Source organism: Carcharhinus amblyrhynchos, chromosome 4, assembly GCF_965287045.1.
Source record: "Carcharhinus amblyrhynchos chromosome 4, sCarAmb.v2.hapA, whole genome shotgun sequence".
Classification (NCBI taxonomy): Eukaryota; Metazoa; Chordata; class Chondrichthyes; order Carcharhiniformes; family Carcharhinidae; genus Carcharhinus; species Carcharhinus amblyrhynchos.
In genome coordinates this window covers 36564238-36589442 of record NC_137327.1, presented here as the reverse complement: position 1 = coordinate 36589442, position 25205 = coordinate 36564238, and the positions used below count along the sequence as shown (strand labels likewise).

General features: G+C 41.2%; 1 protein-coding gene across 2 annotated transcripts in view; it reads right to left on the bottom strand.

The window, feature by feature from the left end:
- nkd1 (NKD inhibitor of WNT signaling pathway 1) overlaps positions 1-25205 on the bottom strand; it is a 104683-nt gene that overhangs the window by 35828 nt on the left and 43650 nt on the right. For both annotated transcript variants that reach the window (XM_080186982.1, XM_080186981.1), the window contains exon 4: positions 11558-11615. In XM_080186982.1, coding sequence (XP_080043108.1) covers positions 11558-11615 — 58 coding nt within the window. The remainder of the gene's footprint in view (positions 1-11557; positions 11616-25205) is intronic.

Sequence of the window (25205 nt, the reverse complement as noted above, 5' to 3'; positions counted from 1 at the left end):
TAAAACTAGCTGTGTAATCCAGTTAATCACACAAATATGGAAATAAACCATATCCCATTTTATACTAGTTTCATTTAATCCTCACTGAAACCTTATCAAAGGAAGACAGCTACGAAAGAAAAGGAATTGCACAACAGGAGTTCAGAAATATATCGGGAGCATGAAAGTAATTAATTATATGGAAATCTGATGTTTTAAAGGCATTCTGGTTTTTCATTAGATTCCCATTGATTTGTGACTTAGGGTGCGGTTGTACTGTTGCATTGCTGTGAAATGAAGAGAAGCAATGCAATACGATGCCACTTGAAGTTACGCTGCATGCTGCCTAACTCCTGTCGATCCTTCTGGGCATGTTATAAACTCACGTGGAGTCATTTTAAGTGAGTTGCAAAGGCAAGTGATTTCATCCCTCACTTTAAAACCATCAAAAGTAGAGTTCTTTGCATGCACTTAAGCAAAACTCCCTTTCCTCGCACAATTTGATTGGGATCAAACGGAATCAACCAGTTCTCTGGTCAACAGTATAATGCACCCTCAGAGTTCGTGTGTACTCCCAGTCCACAAAATGAAATCAACACATGGCTAATATCTTCAATAAAATATACAACACTGATTTTGTTAAAAATACCATTCCACTGATCTAAAAACACAGGCAATTCTATTACAAATTAAGCTTGAGATACCAGAGAAGATTGAGTAAACAAATAAATAAAAATTGATAAATTTGAATAAATTTGCAAAGTAAACATAATTTTCCCAAATTGGATGCAGTCTTTCTCCAACTCAGTAATAAGCTCTTGTGCTAGCATCACACTGTGATATGCTGTACACAGCCAGGCTTTGCATCTTGCATACATTTACGAGTCCAGTACTAAACTGGTCTAGACTATTTATGTCCACGCTGTTGGATTTCATGAACTACCTATGTGTGGGGCGAGAGTTCTTCATCAGCTGAATTATTCTGCTCTCAATCATGTACCAGTTTTTAGGGGAAGTGTAATTAAATCTAGATTAAGAGGGAGGATGCAAAGAATTTGAAAAGGGGTTAAAAAAAAACCTCAAAGTTAATTCTAACTTGGTACTGTATTTCATGAACTAATTCAAACCCAAATTACTTTCAAAAAAATCTGACTCCATCCAAGGTCTACAGGCAACCAGATAAGTTTTTCCATCAAGATTGCTTGATGCTGTATTCGAAAAGGTTGAATTTTAGCCAACTTATAAAGATAAAATATTACTTACTGAATCCAAAATCCAATAGCAAACTTCAAGTTGGCTTGCACATGCTTCTGTCTCAAGACCAAGTCCCTTCATTACCAGTGTGGGAACTGGATTTATTGTATCCAGTGACAATAATAATGTTCAAACGTTCTTTGGTAGAATCCAGTTACAATATAAACTTACTGGGCATGTCAAAAACTCTTCATGCATATCACTAAACCAGTAGCTACAAGTTCTGTGAAACCCTTTATTCAGAATGAAGCTAAATCTGGAGGTTTTTATTATCTACTAGTGTAAATGCAAGAACACTGCTACTAGTTTAATTCAATTCAAGTAGTCTAGTAGAAGGACTAATATATATTATCATAGAATCTCTACAGTGCAGAAGAAGGCCATTTGGCCCATCGTGCCTGCACTGACCACAATGCCACCCATGCCCTATTCCTGTAACCCTACCCTGCTAGTCCTCCTGACACTACGGTTAGTTTAGCATGGCCAATCCACCTATCCTCCACATTTTTGGAACATGGAAGGAAACTAGAGCACCCAGAGTAAACCCATGCAAGTACAAACTTCACACAGACAGTGACCCGAGGCCAGACTTGAACCCGGGTCCCTGGTGCTGTGAGGCAGCAGTGCTAACCACTGTGCCACCATGCCACCCTAATAATTCAGCAATAATACCACTGCCTCCCCATTATATTCTTGGTATTGTTAGAGTCAGACTAATACAAAGTATTTATTGACCCTGCAGAGAAGTATGTAAAACAGGAACTTTATTAGGACACATTTTACGTTAGGTTACACGAGGAAAAGCGAGTGAGAGCAAACAATGTGATGTTACCATCACTTCCTAGGATGATGTACACAGTACCAGATTAGCATATTAGCATACAGTTAGAACTAACCCCTTATGGTGCAATGCAAAACTTAACTAAGAGAGAGCTAATTAGTTCATTATTCTTGGTTCTGATGCTGATTTATATGGCATTGGCTTCCTGACATTACAGCAAATTTAATGAGAGTAAATGTACTAATCAGAGTTTTACCAGCTGTATCTCTGTTGATCAATTAAACTGGCCACGATTCCCCTGTTCCATTAAAATACATAATTTCAATAAGCAACAAAGGCTAGATTTTTGTAACGGCAGCAAAATCGTGCACATGTTGATCCTTCTTAACTGGTTTAAAGGTCCAAGATATGTACAAGCACTGCAGAGCTGGATCCCTCTAAGTTTGTACTGCCAACTATGTATTATCCTGTTTATCCCATTAGGTAGCAACTGCCAAATTAAACGCTTTATTTGGCCATATTCGCTTGAAACTCTTTGATGCTCTATTCTCATGCTAAGAAACTGCATTTTGGCTGTAGATCAGACAGAATTAAATGAAGTAACTAATTCATTAAGTTAAAATTTAAACACTGTTTTTATGTTAGCCAGAAAGGGTGAACTTTGTTTTGAAGATCAAAGAAGATTTTCCCCACCCATCTCCAAAGCTAAAAGGAAATCACTCCCAGCGTGCCTTTTTGGGTTACTTAAAGCTTTGTCACATTACTGTTGTGAATTTAAATACAAGAAGAAATTAAACAAGAAAAAAAATCAACACCATCAGGGTTTAAAAACTTTTGAATACATTAAAAACATACTTGTATTAATAAGGGTACAGTGATTGTGCCTCACTTTTGATTTGATTTATTATTATCACATGTATTAGCATACAGTGAAAAGTATTGCTTCTTGTGCTACACAGACAAAGCACACCATTCATAGAGAAGGAGAGATTGCAGACTGTACTGTTACGGTCATAAAAGAGTCAGAATTGAGTTTTACAAGTATAGAACGAGAATAAAAGATAAAATTAGAGGATATGCTGCGTACAGTTTGCAAGAAGTCGCCTCGCTTTGACACTATCTTTATCTGGCTTCACACAAGCAAGCCTTGGGCATCCTGTACAGAGTGTGGACAGACATGATCAATTTGACTCTGGAATGAAGCCCAATTGTTTTCCTTTAATCATACAGACGTTAAGAGTTAAAATTCCCATTCATTTGTAGCTACAATGGGTTTTTGTTAATGATGAATTTGGATCCTATTTGTGTATTAAGTGCGGATTTGCATGGACAATTTATTTTGATGATACTTAATATAGCAACATTTCTATCAACCAGCATGCATGAGGAATTGTTACTGTTGTTTAATCAAAAATGCTTTTGCAACTGAGCCTGGCTGATCTTGTGATGATGTGGAGATGCTGGCGTTGGACTGGGGTAAACACAGTAAGAAGTCTCACAACACCAGATTAAAGTCCAACAGGTTTATTTGTAGCAAATGCCACTAGCTTTCGGAACTGGCTGTTCCTTCATCAAGTGGGTGGGAGTTCTAATCACAAATAGGGCGTATAAAGACACAAACTCAATTTACATGAATAACGAATGGAATGTGAATCTTTACAGCTAATCACTGTCTGTATCTTTAAGACCTGATTAGCTGTAAAGACTCACATTCCAATCATTATTCATGTAAATTGAGTTTGTGTCTTTATATGACCTGTTTGTGATCAGAACTCCCACCCACTTGACGAAGGAACAGCCAGTTCCAAAAGCTAGTGGCGTTTGCTACAAATAAACCTGTTGGACTTTAATCTGGTGTTGTGAGACTTCTTACTGATCTTGTGATGGCACTGGGGCCTAACAAAAGGTGTGGGAGCATGCATATCTGGTGAGTGGTGCCAAGGGAACATGGTGCTGCAGGACAGTGGGAGGTTGAGACACGAGCAAAGGCAGGCCATGGATGATAACCACCAAGGAACTTCGCAATGTTCAGCAGTTGTGAGAGAATGGGACTAAAAGGGCTAGCACCAGGAAGTGACATCCCCAGTCAAAAAACAAACAGAAATTCTGGTTAGTAGAAAATTGCAGTTGGTAGACTGTCAAATATCACAAAGTTTAATGCAGTGATTTTAGCAAAACATTTAAAATGTAAGTGTTTTGTGGGGGTTATTAGGGATAGCACTGTGAAATTCAGAGTCCCACAAACCCTTAATCCAAACATTTATAATAATTCAAAATCACAATTTAAAATACCTTCAGACATGTGTTCACTTTTTAACAAAAGGGTTTTGCTCAGTTATTACAGTGGATGAAATGTATTATTCTTTCTGTAATGTAAGATCTTTAGTTTGCAACATGGGCTTGTTTAAAATGTTACTGTCAATGTTATATTAAAAAAATCAAATTCTGCACAGTAATGCCATCAACCAGCTACTTAAAATTCCTCTTAAGATGAAAGTATTGCCTGCTGTTTATAGTATAACGTTCTTGAAGCCTGCAGCTCTGGTCAGGTTCTGACCATGTGTACAGAAAGAAATTACTATATTTAAAAACAAACAAAACTGTTACAAAAGGAATGACACCAGCCACAGAGCATGCTGTGCTCCAAACCAGACTGTTATAATTTCAAAGACTGAGGCAGGAATTTAAGAACAGCCTCACAACTTGACTGAACTTCCAATTAGACAGCACATGTTTTGCAGTTTAAACTAAGCTGCTCTAATACACTGGGAGCTGACATCAGTTCACATGCAGACTACTGTAAAGAGCACTTTAAAGCAAAGTTGGGTGAGCTCCAGCCTGCAAAAACAGCCCAACAATTCGTTGATCATAGAGCACCACTAATGTCAGTCATGGTCGTGTGTGATTGATATGGACAGAAGTGAAAAAAATCTGCATGACTACGAAAGAGCAACTTAAGAAAAGCTGCAATAAGTCCCCTCTCTCTTCACCTTCCCCACTCCACACCAAATATAGATGCTGGATATACCAGGCAATAAGAGTTAAACAGTTTCTTTCCACATTATATATATTAAACCCAACACTGGGTAGGAGTCGTAACCTTTAAGCTGGGGTTTCATTGAGTCAACATCTGCTCACGTAGCTCAATCCTTTGATGTTTACTTTGTTCATTCTACAGTTCAAAAGGACCACTAATGTACAAATTTCTCGCCAAATAAATCTTTAATTCAGGCCTCTCTGCCGTGCAAGACCATAAAAAGGATGGTATTAAGCTTTTAAATAACTAACGGTAAAGTTTTATTCAAGCATAATTCATTCTACAGCGTGCGTTTTTATTTCAAAAAGGACAGCAGTCGTAGTTTCCCAGTAAATGTTCAAAACCCGAGATAAGAGGAGTGTTTCTTGTGAACAAGATTTCAGTGCTGAAGTTAAGGAATTCATATCCCTTAACATAAAAGATACAAGTACAATGACTATTACTGACATGTTGCCTAATATGTGTGATTATACCAGCCAGCAGTACATGTTATCATTGGAGGGTTGTTATCTAATAACATAACCTAGAGAATAATCTGTAGCAGCATTCTTTTCATTTACGAATTGGTTACTTATTTATTAGTGTCAAAAGTAGGCTTACATTAACACTGCAATGAAATTACCGTGAAAATCCCCTAGTTGCCACACTCCAGCATCTGTTCAGGTACACTGAGGGAGAATTTAACATGGCCAATGCACCTAGCCTTTGCACTGTGGGAGAAGACCAAATTAACCAGAGGAAACCCACACAGACATGGGGAGAGCATGCAGACTTTGCACAGACAGTAATCCAAGCTGAGAATTGAACCAGGGTCCTTGGCACTGTAAGACAGCAGGGCCAGTCACTGTGCCACCATGCCGCCATTGGTTAATACAGGTTCTCAATTTGATGAAGGGTAGCTTGTATAAATCAGAACACATACTTCTCATTCCAACCAGACTATATTTCAGCTAAACTGTTATCATCTTCCTCCACCAGCTTGACAAATTCTCAAACGCACTGTGGATCAGATTTGGCGTGAGAAGATGATGGAATTTTCTGCATTATCTTGCAGTTATGCTGCAGGTACTGTCCGAGACTGGTAAACAATTTGTGCTGCTGGCTTGCAGCGGTCAAAGTCATACTGCATACTGCCAGTTGTGTATTTGTCCATAGTCAGGAGAAAACTCCAATCTGCATCTGGAGTAGTTGAAACACACATATACAGACTTGGGATATTTTTTATTACCAAAAGAGCCAACTGTTCTTTTCACTTTTTATTGACTTTAAAAGCTTTGATGATTGTGAGATTTTAAACTTTTTTTTATTTTTGAAGCATTTTATTTCATACTGCTAGCTATTGTGCACAGCTGCTATGAATAAAGTTATGTGCAACTACCTCCTGGAAATGGTCTCACACTTGAAGTCAAACACCAAACTCATGCCAGTTTGGCTGCAGTTGAACCACATATTCTGCATCACTGTGAAGCTCAAAAACTTTCACAGCAACACATGGCATCCAATATTACTGCCCTATTAGTTACCGTCCCTTATACTATCAAATGAAGTCAGGCTGATTCTTTACAAACATTTCCTCCGACTGCAGTACACTGCCAACATCCCAGACATAGCATACAGATCCAAAGATAGAAAATTCATCAAAGTTTCAGAGGTGGATTATTTCTCAGGTTAAAGATAAACATCAAATATAAAATACACTGAAGTCATTTTCACCCAAATGGTTTAATTACCAAATAAAAAATTTTTACTTTACAAACATTTTTCCAAAAAAACTCACGGATTCCAATGAATAATCCTGGTATATGCCATTTTGTAATTCCAGAATGTGTATTTCTGGCAAATTAAGTGGATCAACTTTATCCTGTGCGAGGAATAGTGGAGGTCAACTTACTTATGGCACTATTATTGTATATAAATTTATCAGCAAATTAATAATGCCCTCACCTGGAAAATGAATAGCAGCACTGCCGCCTCATGGTGCCAGGGACTTGGGTTTGATTCCCATGTGAAATCTGCACATCTGCTCACGTCTGCGCGGGTTTCCTCCGGGTGTTCTGGTTTCCTCCCGCAATCTAAAATACATGCTGGTTGGGTGCATTGGCCACGCTAAATTCTCCCTCAGTGTACCCAAACAGGTACCGGGTTGTGGGGACTAGGGGATTTTCACAATAACTTCTTTGCAGTGTTAATGTAAGTCTACTTGTGACATTAATAAATAACCTTAAATATTAAAACTTCAAGTAGCGTTCCTAGTTTTCTCTTGATTTAGTGACTATGGCAGTGTTCTAAATTGTTAAGAGTCATAGGTAATATTTTCATCATTTCACAATAATATCCTCCTTCTGTGGCTGAATGTTGTAGCTTGCAGTTCAATTTTGAACTGTCCCAACCTCAAATTGCTATAGCGGTTAACATTATTTTGACACGTAGTTTTAAAATAGCCAGACAATTTTAAGAGTTTTATTTAACTTATCTATTAGTGCCACAAGTCGGCTTACATTAACACTGCAATGAAGTTACTCTGAAAAATCCCCTAATCACTACACTCCGGCACGTGTTTGGAAGAACTGTTGGAGAATTTAGCATGGTCAATGCATCCAACCAGCGCGTCTTTCACGCTGTGGGAGCACTCAGAGGAAACCGACGTGGAGTCGGGAAGAACTTGCAGACTCCTAGAGACAGTGACCCAGGAATCGAACCCGGGTCCCTGGCACTGTGAGGCAGCAGTGCTAACCATTATGAATTGTACCTAGCATGACTATTCACAACTTTCCTCTAACAGAACAAATGTGCCTCGAAGTTTTCAAAATTGTGGCCTTGGTGTTTGAATGAATGGGGTTGAAAATTATCAACAGCAGAAGTAAAATGACCAAGTTCCCAGCTTGTGCTGTACTGTGCCCCATTATGATTCCCCCCTCATCCCCAACACTTTTCCAGCCATTGCTGCCAATCCATTATCCACCTGTTTTGCACCATTGCCATTCATCCATTTCACCCCGTATTGAATTTGCAATTGATCAACTTTGTATAGTTAATTAAATCTATTCAGATTTAGAACTTCTATTCTAGCACGGATTAAATAGATTGTCCAAGTTTAATAACAGTTAGATCAAGATACAGCAATCCTTAGGCTATATGGCAATGACGCGGCTAACTTGACCCATGCTAAAGTGCTTTTACATTTCAATACTCAGATTCCTTTTTGAAATGAGTATAAACCTTGAACAGTTTAATATTTGCATTTATTTGCTTGTCCTGGGTTTTTGTCATATACGCTGGAATGTTTCTTAGCCATTTTCACTCCTCGCTTGAAGACCACAGAGTTCCTAATAATGCTGTCGACCTTCCCAATAATAGGTTTTGGGAGAAATACAAAAAGCTATCATTAAAAGTACTGTTTGTCAACAGTTTTGGATTATTTTTAGTGTTACAGATTTTATGTTAGGATATATTGGGAGTGTTATAGTGAATGGCTATACTTAGCAACATCATTAATGGCAGTTAGTCCTTCAGGTATGCAGAACTTGGCCTTTGCAGATGTCTCACAATCCAAGCCTTTTGACTATCTCTAATCTGGGAAAATATAAAAGGAATCTCCAAACGTTGATAGATGAGCCAATGGATATGTAATTCAAATGTTTATTTAAGCAATAATTAGTTGCCTTTCCCCATGTTAAAAAAAACCATCCTGACCTTTACTGAAAGCCAGCTTTCTTCCCTTGAGATCTACAACTAACACAACCGCTCAACCCATTAAAGTCTATAATATGGATTCCGTACATTTTGGCGGAGTCTGGAAAGATCCACTAGTGGAATACTCCATCTGTTTGCCCATGTATCACCCCGAGTGTAATAGAGATGACTGGTGACAGCTGCAGAATCTACCTACACCAGATGAACTTCAGCAAGCTGTTTGGTCAATACTTAAGTTACAATTTCAGGACCTTCAAATTAAACTTTACAAGCCCAACAGTGGTTGCGGGCTATGCCAAAAATCTATTTTTGTTGTTGTTTAAGTTTATTTATTAGTGTCACAAGTAGGCACACATTAACACTGCAATGAATCCCCTAGTCGCCACACTCTGGCGCCTGTCTGGATACACTGAGGGAGAATTTAGCATGGCCAATGCAACTATCCAGCTCGTCTTTCAGACTGTGGGAGGAAACCGGAGCACCTGGAGGAATCCCATGCAGACATGGGGAGAACATGCAAACTCCACACAGACAGTGACCCAAGCCAGGAATCAAATCAGGATCCCTGGCGCTGTGAGGCAGCGGTGCTAACCACTGTGTCACTGTGCTGCCCCAGGTACTTGCTTTGAGGATGTTTGCTTCGAGTTGAGCATACACTCAGGGAAAACTAATGCCTGAGAATGGGTGGAAGGGGATTCAAGGGGCTGAGTAGCACTTCTCTATGGTTCCAGGAGATAAGCGGTTTCTCGTCACTGCCTGCACCAGCTATAGACTCAGTCAGTGACAAAAATAGAGAAAATACATTCACGTAAAGGAACAAGGAGGAAATTTAATAAACCTAAACCTTAAATAGGAAGAATAAGCACTTTTAATACTTAGGCTTCATACAGCCATTCCCAGAAGTACAAATGTCGGGGCGGTGTTTTTTTTCTTATAGCTATTTGTGTCTCTTTCCATCTCTCCAAACTAAATTGGAAAATGTAGGTTGCATACAAAGGGACAGTTTGCATCCGTTTATGCACTTCCTCTTTCTGAAATATGATACCAGTCTTTTTCCTCATATGTGCCACTGTCAGTGTTTTGGCGACTTGGTCAGTATACCAGATTTGGTTACCCCAAATCAGAGAAACAGACAGTTCTTGGCTCAAATAGGTAGTGTTGGCAATCTTGCCATTAAATGCTGGAAATGTGATTATGAAGAGCAACGGGTTGCTGTATTAGGAGGGGAGAGAAAGTATAAGAACCAGAGCATAGGGAGAGCAGAATGCATGGTGGCAGTAGGAGAGAATGTATGACATGGTGAGGGCGCACAGCAGTGAAAGGGGAAGCAGAACAGATGGCAGTGAATACAGGGGCAAAATGGTTGGAGTGAGGGAGAGGAGAGAAAATAAAATCAACAACAATGACAAACAGCTTAATGGATGATAATGAAGAGGTGGGAAAGCAATAGTAGCACTTTGCAATATGGTGGGGTATGAATTATGGAGGATCTGGGATTTTCACTTTGGGATTGGGAAAGGTGGAAATTGTCAGCAGTAACCGAGAGAAAGTGAGGAGTGAAAGAATGTATTTTAGGATATAACGACAATATGGAGAGGGAAAGAAGACAGGGAAAGGGCGCCAGCTTCAATGGGAAAGCACTGAAGATTAGCCGTCTAGTTTGGTTGCAGAGTCGAAGGAAGCCAGGTTGATATTGATGAAGATAGGAAGAATATAATCGCTTGTTTTCACATATCAGCAATTTTCTTGAACGGTGAGCCTTTTTGGGGAATGCACAATTTATTTAGAAGTGGTTAGTCAGCTTTTGCTCAACCAGATGAACATGTGTCCATCAGTACATTAGAGCACGTAGTTCCTCTCCGCACAATAAAACTGTTTGCAAAGGTCCTTTTAATATCACAATGAAACTACAGTTCCGTGCAGTAAAAGATCTGAGTGCTGAATATATTGGGGCTAAAAGCACATTAAAGTCTTCACTTCTAGATAGATTACTGCTGAAATGTTGACTCAATGATATAAAAGGTAAAGGTAACCGTAGAGATACATCAATCAAAACAAAGTCATTACGATAATGAAATCCTATGCTTAGTAATACTGAACATTCAACACAAGTTCTTCAGCTTAGTAAAAGTGAGTGACATTGTAATGTCAAATTTAATAAACACTAATCACTCAATCAATTAATAAAATGCAAATTCATCTAGACAGCTGTCAATATCACTTAATAGCTAACAGACTAAGACAATACTCTTAAGAATTGAGGTAAAATATTCTTACAAAAATGTTTACTGCAGAGTCTCTTAATGCTTTCTAAATTGAAGAAAACAGCATTATGTAGAAATAGAATTTATTCCCTGTGCATTATTGAAATAGACGTATAACCAGGATATTGGCGTTTATAATCATTATTATGGTTATGTTGTAGGAAAGTATATGTTCAATAATGGAGCAGATGATAGAGATGAAGACTGAGTTGATAGCAGAGAGTTTCAGTTTAGCCCAAATTCCTTTACCAGCAGTGACCTAAAGGACTGCCTTACAGTGTTAATCATGTGATACAGAACGTGTACCACTGCCCCTAACAGAGACATCCTTGGTATATCAATTCTTGCACCTATTTCAACTTTCCTGCAAAGTAAATCATGAGGAAGAAATTGCAATTCCCTGCAACAGCTCTGAAAAGTTTGTGAATTAACTGTAATATTCAGAGCACTTGAAGCAGGTAGCGACCAACTGACTAACTGGGTGAGCAATGCAATACAAGCATGGAAAAAAAACTAGAACTATTTCTTCTTACAAAGTGCAGTAGTTACCTTCTAAAGGATAATGTTCTTCATTATATCCTTCTCTGCTAAATTCACCAGCTGATCCCTGCAAGACAAAACCCAGAGTTACCTTCATTATGATTTTTTTTAAATAGAGAGGTTTTCTTTAAAGCAGGCGTATCCAACCTTTTTCCACCGGGGCTATATTCCAATTTTTCTCAGACTCTTGGGAGGCTCGGTGGGGGGTGGGGGAGCAAACTTTTGGAAAGGTAAAGTTTGGCACAATGTTACACATGAATTTAAAACTGAAGCTGGCATTTAAAAAGAAACAACTTGCTGAGCAAATAAAATGACATAACAATAAATCGATAATTTAAGAACTAAGTAATAAAAATGACCATTAAAAAGCATAAGCGCATGTCTGTCCAGCTCATCCCCAGTCAGGGGTGTTCAGTTACTCACCCTCACCCACTGTGAGAGGCAGTGAGAGCGCTTGTTGGTTTCAAGGAGCTGAGGGTGATTAAAAATGCTGAGACTGGGAGTGAGCCAGGCACACACTCCCCCACGCCCACTCCCTCCCATCCCACTCACCCATTCCCATACACACACCCATCTCTCTCTCTCTCTCATGCACATACTCATCCCTCACTCCTCCCCTGCCGCCCCACAGACACACTCACCTCTCTCAAAAACAGTCACATCCATCACACACATGCATATCTATCTCCTTATGACACATACAAACTCACCCATATCTCTCCCACACACATACACGCACTCTCTCCCTCCCACACATATACACCCTCACCCCCCTCTCCCTCCCACACGCATACACTCACTGACCTGGGTAGGGTTTAGGTGTGATGACTGCAGGAGAAAGACACGGAACAAGGCCCGAACCCCTGTGGCGCCTGAATATGAGTGCCTTTCGAGGGAGTGCAGAGAGCCAGGGGATGGTGTGGAGAAGCAGAGGATTGCGAGTGGAGCCATGAGAAAGCGTGGCGAGGAGAGGCCCTGCTGATCCAGAGCCTCTCTATCTCCACAAACTCACAGATGCCAGTGTTCACTGCTCTTCCAATCACAGGTTTGCTGCTGACAGGCTTACTGATAAGCAGGAGAGAAACAAGTTGTGATTGGAACAGCAACTCCCTGCAGAAATCTGCAAATCCACTGACCCGTTTTACTGGCATTTTAGCCAGATGCTCTGGGGACCATATGGAGGGGCTTTGCAGGTTGCATTGTGGCCCGCTGATTGGATAAGTCTGTCTTAAACAGTAATGTTTAAACAGCAATCAAAAAAACCAAACACTGGAGCTGCGGCAAATCTAAATAAAAACAGAAAATGCTGGAAATACTCAGCAAGTCAGGTAACATCTGTGAAGAGAGAATAAAGTCCTAGCCTGGCCAATCTCTCTCTGTAGCTCAGGCTCACTAGTCCTGGCAACATCTTTGTAAATTTTCTTTGCACTCTTTCCAGTTATCAATGTAAGTGGGCAGATACTTAACTCCTGAGGAATCATACTCCAGCCACAGTTAGCACTGTGAGAGGGTAATTGTAGTATGCGGGGAAATCTTGTAGGTAGCCAGTAATCTAAGAGAAGTAAAAAGCAGTAACATTTCTTCACTTCTCTTTAAAATAAAATACATGTCTTCTGCCTTCACAGGCCTGGACCCAAAAATCTGACCACTGCTAGAATGCCACAGAACATAAACGCTTATCTCACTTCCCAATCTGTACTCTTATAAACCAAATGTACAATTCCGTATGGACCATCAAGGACTGCGGTTATACTCAACTGTTCAGATTTCAAAGAAACAAACATAGCTTCACCGCTAGACTACACCAAATCCAGAGCATTCCCCTTCCAGGTGGCAGACAATGAGGACTGCTGAGCTACCTAAACACACATCAAACATATAAACATTGCTTCCCCTACTAATGCCACCACCAGTCAACTGCCAAGAGATATTGGACATTTTTTTTGAACAAAGAGAGCTGACCCCAAAATTTCTCAAGCAGAGATCGGTCTGCTGGACAGGCTAGGCCTGTAGTCAATCAAGGATATGGTCCCTGACAGCTGCCCACTCCACGGACAGAGATAGGATCATCTGTGGCCAAGGTTGGAGGCGTCATTGGATGGTTGGGGAGTGGATGATAATGGTTGGGGTGAGTTTTGGAGTCCTCATGGAGAGTGGGGGTTGGGGGCTCCTCAGGGTCTAAAGGTATGTGAGGGAGTTATCAAGTTCACTGATGCTTGGCAAACCAGATTAATAGTAGTTAAATTTCTTTAGCAGAATGGCAGTTGGGCTTGCAGTTTACTTCATATTAAAGTTGCAACCCACCTTCTCAGGGCAAATGGATGTCAAGATCAATTGACTCTTGACCACCTATTTAAATATGGCAGGCGGGTCGCCAATTTCAGCGTCTGCCCAATCCCTGCATTATGGGGTGAGTTTGGGTGTGGATGGGTGAGGTGGGCACCCAATCTTTCGTACATGCCTGATCCCCCCCCCAAACCCCCCAACCTTCCCCTTACTGGAAATGCACCCAATGGAGTTATGTAAAACACAGCCTATCCCATTGGAAAACAATAACTCGGCAAGAAGGATCCAAGAAGGATCAAAGAGTTATGGCTGATATTACATTAAAAGAGGCTTATAAGGTGGCAAAGAATAGTAGGAAGTCTGAAGAATGGGTGTGCTTTAGAACCCAGCAAAGGGTGACCAAAAAGTTGATAAAAATCGGGAAAAAAGCATAATGGAACAAATTAGCCAGGAATATAAAAGTAAATTGTAAGAACTTTTTACAAGTTTATAACATGGAAGAGAGTAGCAAAAGTAAACAGTGAGTCCTTAGGAACAGAGGCCGGCGAAATCATTATGAGGAATAAGGATATAGCCAGATATTGAACAAATATTTTGGTCTGTCTTTACATTAGGAAGACAAAAGTTGGATACCAGAAATATAGAGTAGCCTAGAGCAGAGAAAATGAATGCAATTAACATCAGGAGAAAAAAAAAAGTACTGGAGAAAATTAAAAAGGCTAAAATCCGACAAACCAGTATGACCTGCTGGCCTGCATCCTAGGGTTCAAAAGGAGATTCTCCGGCTATGACTTTCTAAAATTCTCTAGATTCTGGGATGGTTCTGGGCGTTTGGAATTTAACCAATGTGACATTGCTAATTAAGAAAGGAGGGAAAGAGGCCAGTTAGCCTGACGTGAGGAAGGAGCTGAATTATTATTGAATTATTATTCATTCTCCAGCTGTTGTGCAGGGAAACTTGTTCTGGAGGGAAGTGACGTTGGTCGCAGTAAAACTCACGTGAATGTAAAGGGCGCCCAAGGCCAAGACCTACTTCTCCATCCACTGGCTGCTGCGCAAGAGCCACTATGGTGAGTAGGTGGGTGCCTCGGCCCCTGGCTACCTGGCTGTAGTGCCAGAGTACCTGAACACCAAGGTCCTCGAGCTGGCTGGCAACACAGCCTGGCACAAGACAACCCATATCATCGCCCGCCACCCGCAATGACTTGGAGCTCAACAGGCTGCTGGGAGGGGGTCACCACCACTTGGTTGGGAGGTGGGGGGGGGGTGGTGGAAACGACGACACCTGCCCACCATCCAGGCTGTCTTGCTGCTCAAGAAAACTTGACATCTAGCAGGGTTTATGCCAGAAGGGTGAAAGAGAAAAAGAAAATCCCACCACTAATGGCATTCAGCCCGTGATGAGCAGGTTGTTTGAAATGTGTAGACCAAGAGAACGTGTTGATTTTGCTAGCAGCCTTGTATGGGAGGTTCCACATTCACACAAGCACTCAGTGCTTGACTGAGGGACCCAACATTAGAAAACGGTCGCTCTAATGAAAGCCACCTCCTTGTACTCTCCTCTCAGCACCTAGCCAGTGGACCCCCTCCCTGTGGCCCCCAGTCTTCCACCACTTACCTCACTCAAGGATCTCATGATGAATCCTGGTGAAGGCCCACATGAATTACAGGCAGCAGCCATCACCCCTGGTGGCACTGCCAGTCAAGGTGAAGTGCCAGCCAGTCACTTGCGCTTCTGCCCAGTTCAGGGAAGTCCTGAAATTAACTGCTCTGTGGGGTTGGGAGCATCTGGAGGTTGGACCACCAGTTTTGGTGGCAGGCATCGGATCCCACACCATGCATATTAAATTCTTAGTCATCAAATCATAGAATCCCTACAATGCAGAAGAGGCCATTTGGCCCATCAGGTCTGCACTGATCTCTGATACAGTATCTTACCCCGCCCTATCCCTGTAACCCCACACATTTCCCATGGCTAATCCACCTAACCAACACATCTTGGGACAGTAAGAGGCTCCTTCGATGACAGCTTCCAAATCCGTGACCTCTATTACCCAGAAGGGTAAGGACAACATATACATGGTAACAACACCAGCTGCAAGTTCCCTCCAAACCATACACCATTCCTGACTTGGAACTATATTGCTATTTTTTCACTGTTATTGAGCCACAATCCTAAAACTCCCTTCCAAACGACACTCTGCGTTGGCCTACACCCTATGGATTACAATGGTTCAAGAAGATAGGCTTGACCTACACAATATGGATGACAATAATTCTAGAAGGTGGGGTTGACCTACACCATATGGATTATAACGGTTCAAGAAGGCGGAGCAACAAGTGGGGGTCTTGCCAGCGACACTTACATCCCATAAGATAAATAGCTTTGAATTAATTTTCTAAAGGGCGGCATGGTGGCACAATGGTTAGCACTGCTGCCTCACAGCACCAGGGGCCTGCGTCTGATTCCCAGATTGGGTCACTGTCTGTGTGGAGTTTGCACATTCTCACCGTATCTGTGTGGGCTTCCTCCGAGTGCTCTGATTTCCTCCCACACTCCAAAGACTTGCAGGTTAGGTGGATTGGCCATGCTAAATTGCCCCTAAGTCTCAGGGGGACTAGCTAGGGTAAATGCATAAGGTTATGGGAATAAGGTCCTGGGTGGGATTGTGGTTGGTGCAGGCTTGATGGGCTGAATGGCCTCCTTCTGCACTGTAGGGATTCTATAATTTTTTGTGGGTGTGTATGTGTATGTAGGTTAAACATGTATATTTGGTCAATTTCAGTTTCAAATATCAAAGTTGATAATTTGTGATAACCCACCCACTTAGCAATTTCACTCTGTTAAACGAGATGTTAGCATTGGCAATGAGACAGACAGTGGGACTGGGGAAGGGTTTTACGGTTTAGCTCATTGGGTTTTGAAGAATCACTTCTTTTCCCTTGGCCCTCAAGCAGTGCTCTAAAGGCGCTTGCAACATGGATTCAAGCCCATTCACCTCCTTTCAACTTTGCAAACCATGCCAATGGACTTAAGAATTGAATCACACAACTTTTACGATGCAGGAGGTGGCCATTTGACCCATTTTCTCTGCACGATCTCTCCGAATAAGCAAGTGCTGTTCCTCAGTCTCCCCAATGACTCTTAAAATGAAGGCAGAAAGAGACTTTTTATAGTCAAATCACTAATGCATTTCACATGAGAGGATTGGTCACTTGTACCACACTCTGCATCCATTAGGAGCATAGGTAACCAAAACGTAATGTTTGCCTTCATTTTGTTAAATTGGGCAGGAACAGGGTGCCCTGGTTAATTGCAATTTGATTATTTTCAAATAGGCACCTACATTTTGAGATTGCTACACGTTTGGATGAATGGTGTGTGCAGCAGATTATGTCAGCATATTGATGGTTGTTGATATGGTTATGTGGCTATTGGGAAATAAGATGGTGTGTGGAGTCAGAATATTTTCCAATGGCTGAATTTCAACTTCCAAACACCGGGTCTGTTTGAAGTGGGTTGCTCCAGATTCTTTGCATTTTGCCTTTGACATGACTCAATAACCAGGACACCCTTGCCCTGCTCAATTTAACAAAATAAAAGCAAACATTACATTTTGGGCCATCTGTGCTTTCAACTGCAATAAAAGCCTACAGTACAATTAAGTTAGTGTGATTTATAGCCATTCATAAGACTGAAAATGGATCAAAAAGCGACATCTTAATCAGGAGCTGAGTGCAGCAGTGAAACCATGTGTTTGGCACAGTTATATCAGATGGCAGTACGTACATTTCCTGCCATTTCCTCTGCCCTGATCACCGCACAGGAGGAATCAGTAACTTGGATCTACATGCATGACCCGTTGAAAAGGGATCAGAAGACTGAACTGATAAAAGAACTCAGTTTGTAAAGCACGCCCAGAGGTTTATCGAAATCCTCAAAAAGAAAATCAGGTTCATCGCTGATCAGATTACCAAGGGTTTCTGTACAGTCACTTGAAGTTGGTCCCACAGGCTCCTCTCTCTGGGTGGTCAGCACTCTAATGTGAAAGACAGTGCATTGACCTGGATTCTTTCATGTTTGAACTGTATGGGGCTGTCATTTAAACCAATAGTGAATGTTTATTAATAGGATCATGGAAAAACTACTGACACCACGTATGCATTTCATTTCTGAGACGATTCAAGCAGCATGCGCTGGGGATACTGTGACTTCAGACCTCATATTTATGAAGGATGAAATTACAATAGTTAAATCCATCTTGGCCACATGCAAGGACTGAACAGCAGAACATGTTTAGCATCTTATCTTTCTACATACCAACAATATTTCACAACAAGGCTCAAGTACAGAATTCTTATTTTACTCCAGTTGTAAATGGCAGTGAGATGCGAGAATGAAATGGGAATCACAGCCTCATGCTCACATCCATTTCTCTAGTGAAATCCATGGACAGAGGAAGTGTCATTGACCCAAATCTTCCTGTCTCCGGATTATTGGGCATATGACTGTGTTGGGACCCAGTGTAGATCCTGACCTCCACTGGAATTGCCCAGGAAGTTTCAACTTCTGACAGGCAATTCCCCTGCTCTCCGAGACCATCCACAAACATCTCCCACTGACTTAGAGCTGGAAATTTCAGATACTTCCACAATAGTTACCTGGATAGTTTTCCAGGAAATGTCAGACAGGTTACGACAGGTAAACACAATCCCCCTGCCCCCAACTCCACCACCACTTCCAAAGCTCCTTCCTACCTAACCTATCTACACCGATCCCATCCCACTACCCCTCCAAACTGACTACTGCCCCTGACCAACCAACAATCTCTTGACCCATTGAGCCCTCCAAACACTTAACCACCGCCCCAGATCCACTTCCCTCAACCCACTGGAGGTGCCCCCTAAACACCCAATCCAACTACTCCATCCAACCACTCCCCAACTCTTCTCCCAATCCCAAGTATCCACTCACCCACTTCCTATCTAACCCACCTGCCACCCTATGTACCTGCCCCAACCCACCAACCCAGTCACCTTTCAACACACCAACTTCCTGCCAGGTCCCTCCCCTATACCCACCCTCTCCCTGATGCCCTAGTAGGACAGTCTTGGTGGCTGATACTGCCACTTAACTGGACAGTGAGCAGTCTCCGGGCAAGGTGAACTGGAACTTACGGGATATTGGTGGGCAACAATAATGTTGAGGGTTAGGAGCTCAAATACTTAGGGCCTCTCTTCTGTGAACATATTTCACTGCTCATCTGCTGAAAATTGGAACAGAGTTAAAATCAGGACCCATGAGATGATGACCCATAAAATCCCTTGGGAGGTTATTCCAGGGGAAATGATTGGCTTGGTAATCTCTCTTTGGAAATTGTTTTTTCTTTCATTCATTCATGGGATATGGGCATTGATAGCTGGGCCAACATTTATTACCTGTCCATAATTATCCTTGAACTGAGTGGCTCGCAAGGTCATTTTAACATTGCTGTGGATTTGGAGTCACATGTAGGCCAGACCAGGTAAGGACATCTGTGAACCAGTTGGGTTTTTATGGCAATTGAAAAGTGGTTTCATGGTCATCATTAGACTTTTAATTCCAGATTTTTATTGAATTCAAATTTCACCATCTGCCATGGCAAGATTCAAACCAGGTCCCCAAAGCATTACCCTGTAATAACTAGTCCAGTGACAATATCATTACACCACCACCTTTCCCTTCTAATTTCATAACAAGAAAGATTTACCAATAAAATTAGTAGTCAATATTTGAAGATTACAATTATAGCTCACCCTTTGAAGTTAAAATGATAATTTTTCATATTTAAAAGTTAATCTAGGGTAATTTTATTAATTTTTACGTGCAACTACCGTTTCAATAATTTTCTATCAGTGATACATACAAACACACATATTGTTATGGGCAGTAATATTGGCAACTTTGGCAGCACTCTTATTCCTGAGTCAGAGGCTGTGGGTCCAAATCCCACTTCAGAGGCTAACAGCACACAATCTAGAATGACACCTTACAGCGATCCAATATTGCTAAAGATGCCATCTTTCAGCTTAGGATGCTAAACAATATGCCTTCTCCCTGGGTTTAAAAGATCCGACAACACTGTTCAAAGATGAACAGTTCTTACTGTTGTCCCCATCAATGTTTATTCTATTTTTACAGGTTCAAATCGCACCATGGTAGATTGTTATTTGAACCGGGCTGCAGAGCATTTCTCCAGATTTACCAGTTCAATTCCAATACCACCACCATTTGTAACAAATTATCTGGTCACTAACCCATTTGTGGGACCTTGCTGTGTATAAATTGGCGACTGCATTTCCTGCATTACAACAATAATTCCACTCCTAAAAGCACTTTATTGCCTAGAAACTGCTTTGTGCTGCTCGGAGGTGAAAGACACTATCCAAATACAGGTTCATTCTTTTCAAAGTATCCCATTTGCCATGAAAAAAGGAACACATAGGCTGGAATATTACCACCCCGCCCGCCATTGAAAAGGGGCAGACAATGGAAAGGTCCACTGACCTCAGGCAGGATTTTACCGTTTCGGGACAAGGGAGGCCATAAAATCCCACCCACAGATGAACTTCATCTTTTGGCATGTTTTATTTAATAATCAGAATAAACCCCTAAGTTCATAAAAGTTCTTTGAGCTGTGGCGACAGATTCCCATGTGCAAATCTGAAGAAACAATGTTTGGCCAATAATCTGTATGCTTGCTGCAATTCAGCTCTGTAACGTCAACATAGCGTGAGAGATCTCAACGGAATGATCCAAGATTCTTGCAGACAAGCCGACACGAGAGAACATTTCCTTAAATGGAATGCTACAACAAAGGTAAAGGTTTATCACCTTTTTTTGATCTTCTACAATTCAGAGCATAATATTAGTCTGTAACTGATTTCACTGTTTTATTTATGTCTGATTCCCTAAAAGTTAACAGATGTGGCACAGCAAGGTTTTAAGCATGGTGAGGTTCAAATAAAGTTCCCCGATAGCCGTGTGATCCTATAAGACTTTAAAGGCAGCATCAGAATTTGAACCGTGCACTAATATATTGAAACTTCAAACACAGGGACTTAAGTAGATTATATGGTTAAAATGCTGAAAGAGTCTGCACATTTTGACTCTCAATACCTTTTATTCATGACATTGTTTCCTTAAATCCTCCAAGTATGATAGGAACCTTTATTCTCCATTAATAAAAAATAAGCTACAAACTTCTGACCTTGATTTAACTCTACGTGGGTAGGGTAGCAAGGTGACAGAGTAACTTCATCTAAGAATTAAGATCTGGATTATTTAAGCCCCTGAGGCTAATACAAGTCACACCGGCCTGCTTCGCACCCATTCTGGACACAAAACCAGCTGGAAGCAGCAAACAACTACGCCACTACGCCACACCAGACCAGGTAACAGACTGTATCAGCTGCCAAGGTTGGTGATAGGACAGGTGCCCTTGCTGCCTGCTCAGTGAAGAAAAATGGCATTTTTTAAATTCATTCCCAGGACACAGGCATCGCTGGCTGACTAGCATTTGTTTCCCATCCCCAGTTGCCAGAGGGCAATTCAGAGTAAATCACATTGCTGTGGGGCTGGAGTCACATGTAGGCCAGACCAGATAAGGTTGGCAGGTTTCCTTCCCTAAAGGGCATTGGGTTTTTCCAATGGTCATCAGTAGATTGTTAATTCCAGATATTTTTTACTGAATTCAAATTCCATCATCTGGGATTCAAACCCAGGTCCCCAGAACATTAGCTAAGTTTCTGAATTAATTATCTAGCGATAATACCATGCGGCCACCGCCTCCCCTATCATGTCAACTTTCTGACGGTTAAGTAAATATCCAAATTTTATTTGCCCACCTGATGGGTTATGGTGTAGGGATTGTGCCGAACTTCTCTTAGCCATAAAGCCAGGTAGCTAGGCCTGAAAGTCTTACAGAAAAGTTATCTAGTTTACAAAAAAGCAAATTAAGAGTACGTCAACTGTCTCCAAGTCTAGTGATTGTTTTTCAAGGAGATCCAAACCCTGCCATAGGACACTGAGTATTTCAAGATGTGGGGAATCACTAGAAAAACAAAGCAGATATATTTTTGGAATTTTCAATTACAAGGCAGCCACAAGAATTTGTTGAAAAATTCGATTAAATCTGGTTTGTGTCATTGTGACACATTGCTTTTTTCCTTTCACAGGATGTGGGTACCACTGGCAAGGCCAGTATTTGTTGCCCATTTCCAATTGTCCTTAAAATCAGTGGCTTGCAGAGGGTAGCTAAGAGTCAAGCATATTTCTGCGGATCTGGATTACACGTAGGCCAGACCAGGTAAGGATGGCAAATTGTCTTCTCTAAAGGACATGAGTGAACTAGATGGGGTTATATGACAATCAATGATAGTTTCATGATCACCATTACAGAGACTTGCTTTCAATTCCAGATTTTATTCATTGAATTTATGGTGGGATTTGAACCCATGTCTCCTGGACATTCACCTGAGCCTCTGGATTACTAGTCCAGTGACATTACCACCACAGAACTATCTCCCCAAGGATGTGTCCACTTCCCCAATTTAACTATCAGTACTCCATTCTGATGATCCATAACTACATGTGGACCATCTACCAAGTGAATTTACACAACAGGCCTGCTGTAACCTCCATAATTCCCTTCTGGAGGATATAGCGCATTTTAATTTTTTGTTAATCATTTTATACTTTTCCATTGTCTATGAAAGGATTATATAAATGAGTTCTGATGAGCCATTGCAAAACCTTACCTACCAATGATTGGTACCCATTGTTCAGCCCATATCTCATGGAGTCATAGAGGTTTACAGCATGGAAACAGGCCCTTTGGCCCAAGTTGTCCATGCTGCCCTTTTTTTAAAACCCCTAAGCTAATCCCAATTGCCCATACTTGGCCCATATCCCTCTGTACCCATCATACCCATGTAACTATCTAAATGCTTTTTAAAAGACAAAATTGTACCTGCCTCTACTACTACCTCTGGCAGCTTGTTCCACTCACCGCCTTCTGTGTGAAAAAAATTGCCCCTTTGGACACTTTTGTATCTCTCCTTTCCCACCTTAAACCTATGCCCTTTAATTTTAGACTCCCATACCTTTGGGAAAAGATATTGACTATCTACCTTACCCCGCCCTATCCCTGTAACCCCACGCATTTCCCATTATTTTGTAGACTTCTATAAGGTCATCCCTCAGCCTCCTACACTCCAGAGAAAAATGTCCCCGTCTATTCAGCCTTTCCTTATAACTCAATCCATCATGTCCCGGTAGCATTCGAGTAAATCTTTTCTGCACTCTTTCTAGTTTAATAATATAATTTCTATAATAGGGTGACCAGAATTGCACACAATATTCCGAGTGTGGCCTTACCAATGTCTTGTACAACTTCAACAAGATGTCCTAACTCCTGTATTCAGTATTCTGACTGATGAAACCAAGCATGCGGAATGCTTTCTTCACCACTCTGTCCACCTGTGACTCCACTTTCAAGGAGCTATGAACATGTACCCCTAGATCTCTTTGTTCTGTAACTCTCCCCAAGCCCTACCATTAACTAAGTCCTGGCCCTGGTTCAATCTACCAAAATGCATCACCTTGCATTTGTCTAAATTAAACTCCATCGGCCATTCATCAGCCCACTGGCCCAATTGATCAAGATCCCGTTACAATTGGAGATTACTTTCTTCACTGTCCACTATGCCACCAATCTTGGCGTTATCTTCAAACTTGCTAATCACGCCCCCTATATTCTCATCCAAATCATTAATATAAATGACAAATAACAGTGGGCCCAGCACTGATCCCTGAGGCACACCGCTGGTCACAGGCTTCCAGTTTGAAAAACAACTTTCTACATCCACCCTCTGGCTTCTGTCAAGAAGCCAATTTTGTATCCATTTAGATACCTTACCCTCAATCTTCTGAGATTTAACTTTGTGCAACAACCTACCATGTGGTACCTTGTCAAAGGCCTTGCTAAAATCTATAATACATTCATGATAGGGTCAAACATAATCACAGAATCCCGACAGTGTCAACTGAAACTAGAACCAAAAACATAGTCTTTACTAAATTCACATTTTCCCTATTCCTGTAAGTAAGTATGGTACATTGTGAATTGCTCAAGTGTCCCACTTGGCAAGCTTTGGATTACTCAGATAAACAGAAAGAGCTGACATATGTTCAATTTCAATCATCAACTGCACTGCCCTCATCTACCTTCTTGGTTACCCCTTCAAAAAACTCAATTAAATTTGTGAGACATGATTTTCTACTCACAAAGCCACGCCGACTGTCCCTAAACAGTCCTTGCATCTCTAAATGCCTGTAGATCCTGTCTCTCAAAATACCTTCCAACAATTTACCCACCACAGATGTGAAGCTCACTGGCCTGCAGTCCGCAGGCTTTTCCCTGCAGCCCCTTTTAAACAAAGGCACAACATTTGCTACTCTCCAATTTTCAGGCACCTCACCCGTGACTGTCGATGATTAAAATATCTCGGCTAGGGGACCCGCAATTTCCTCCCTAACCTCCCACAATGTCCTGGGTTACACTTCATCAGGTCCCGGGAATTTACCTACCTTGATCCGCTTTAAGACTTCCAGCACCTCCTTCTCTGTAACATGTACACTCCTCAAGACATCAATATTTATTTCTCCAAGTTCCCTAACATCCATGCTTTTCTCAACAGTAAATACGGATGAGAAATATTTATTTAGAATCTCACCCATCTCGTGGATCTGCACATAGATGACCTTGTTGATCCTTAAGAGGCCCAACTCTCTCCCTTGTTACCCTTTTGCCCTTTATGTATTTGTAGAAGCTCTTTGGATTCTCCTTTGCCTTATCTGCCAAAATAATTCCATGTCCCCTTTTTGTCCTCCTGATTTATCTCTTAACTTTGCTCCTATAGCCCCTATACTCTTTAAGAGATTCACTTGATCCCAGGTTAGTCATCGTTTGTCTCCAAACTCTACAGTAGATGCGGCCAGAATTTTTCAAATGCCTGGTGGGGAAAATGAACCTGTCCCACCTCAGACTTGATGGCCATGGATGGTACATTCATGACAGGGTCAAACAGAATCATAGAATTCCTACAGTGTCAACTGAAACTAGGACCAAAAACATAGTCTTTACTAAATTTACATTTTCCTTTCTCCTCTATTGCCTGTAAGTATTGCCCATCGTGAATTGCTCAAATGTCCCATTTGGCAAGCTTTGGATTACTCAGATGCACCAAAAGAGCTGACATATGTTCAAATTGCTTCATTGTAAATTAGGTGCGCTTTTATAATGCTTAAAAAGATACATTATTTTAACAC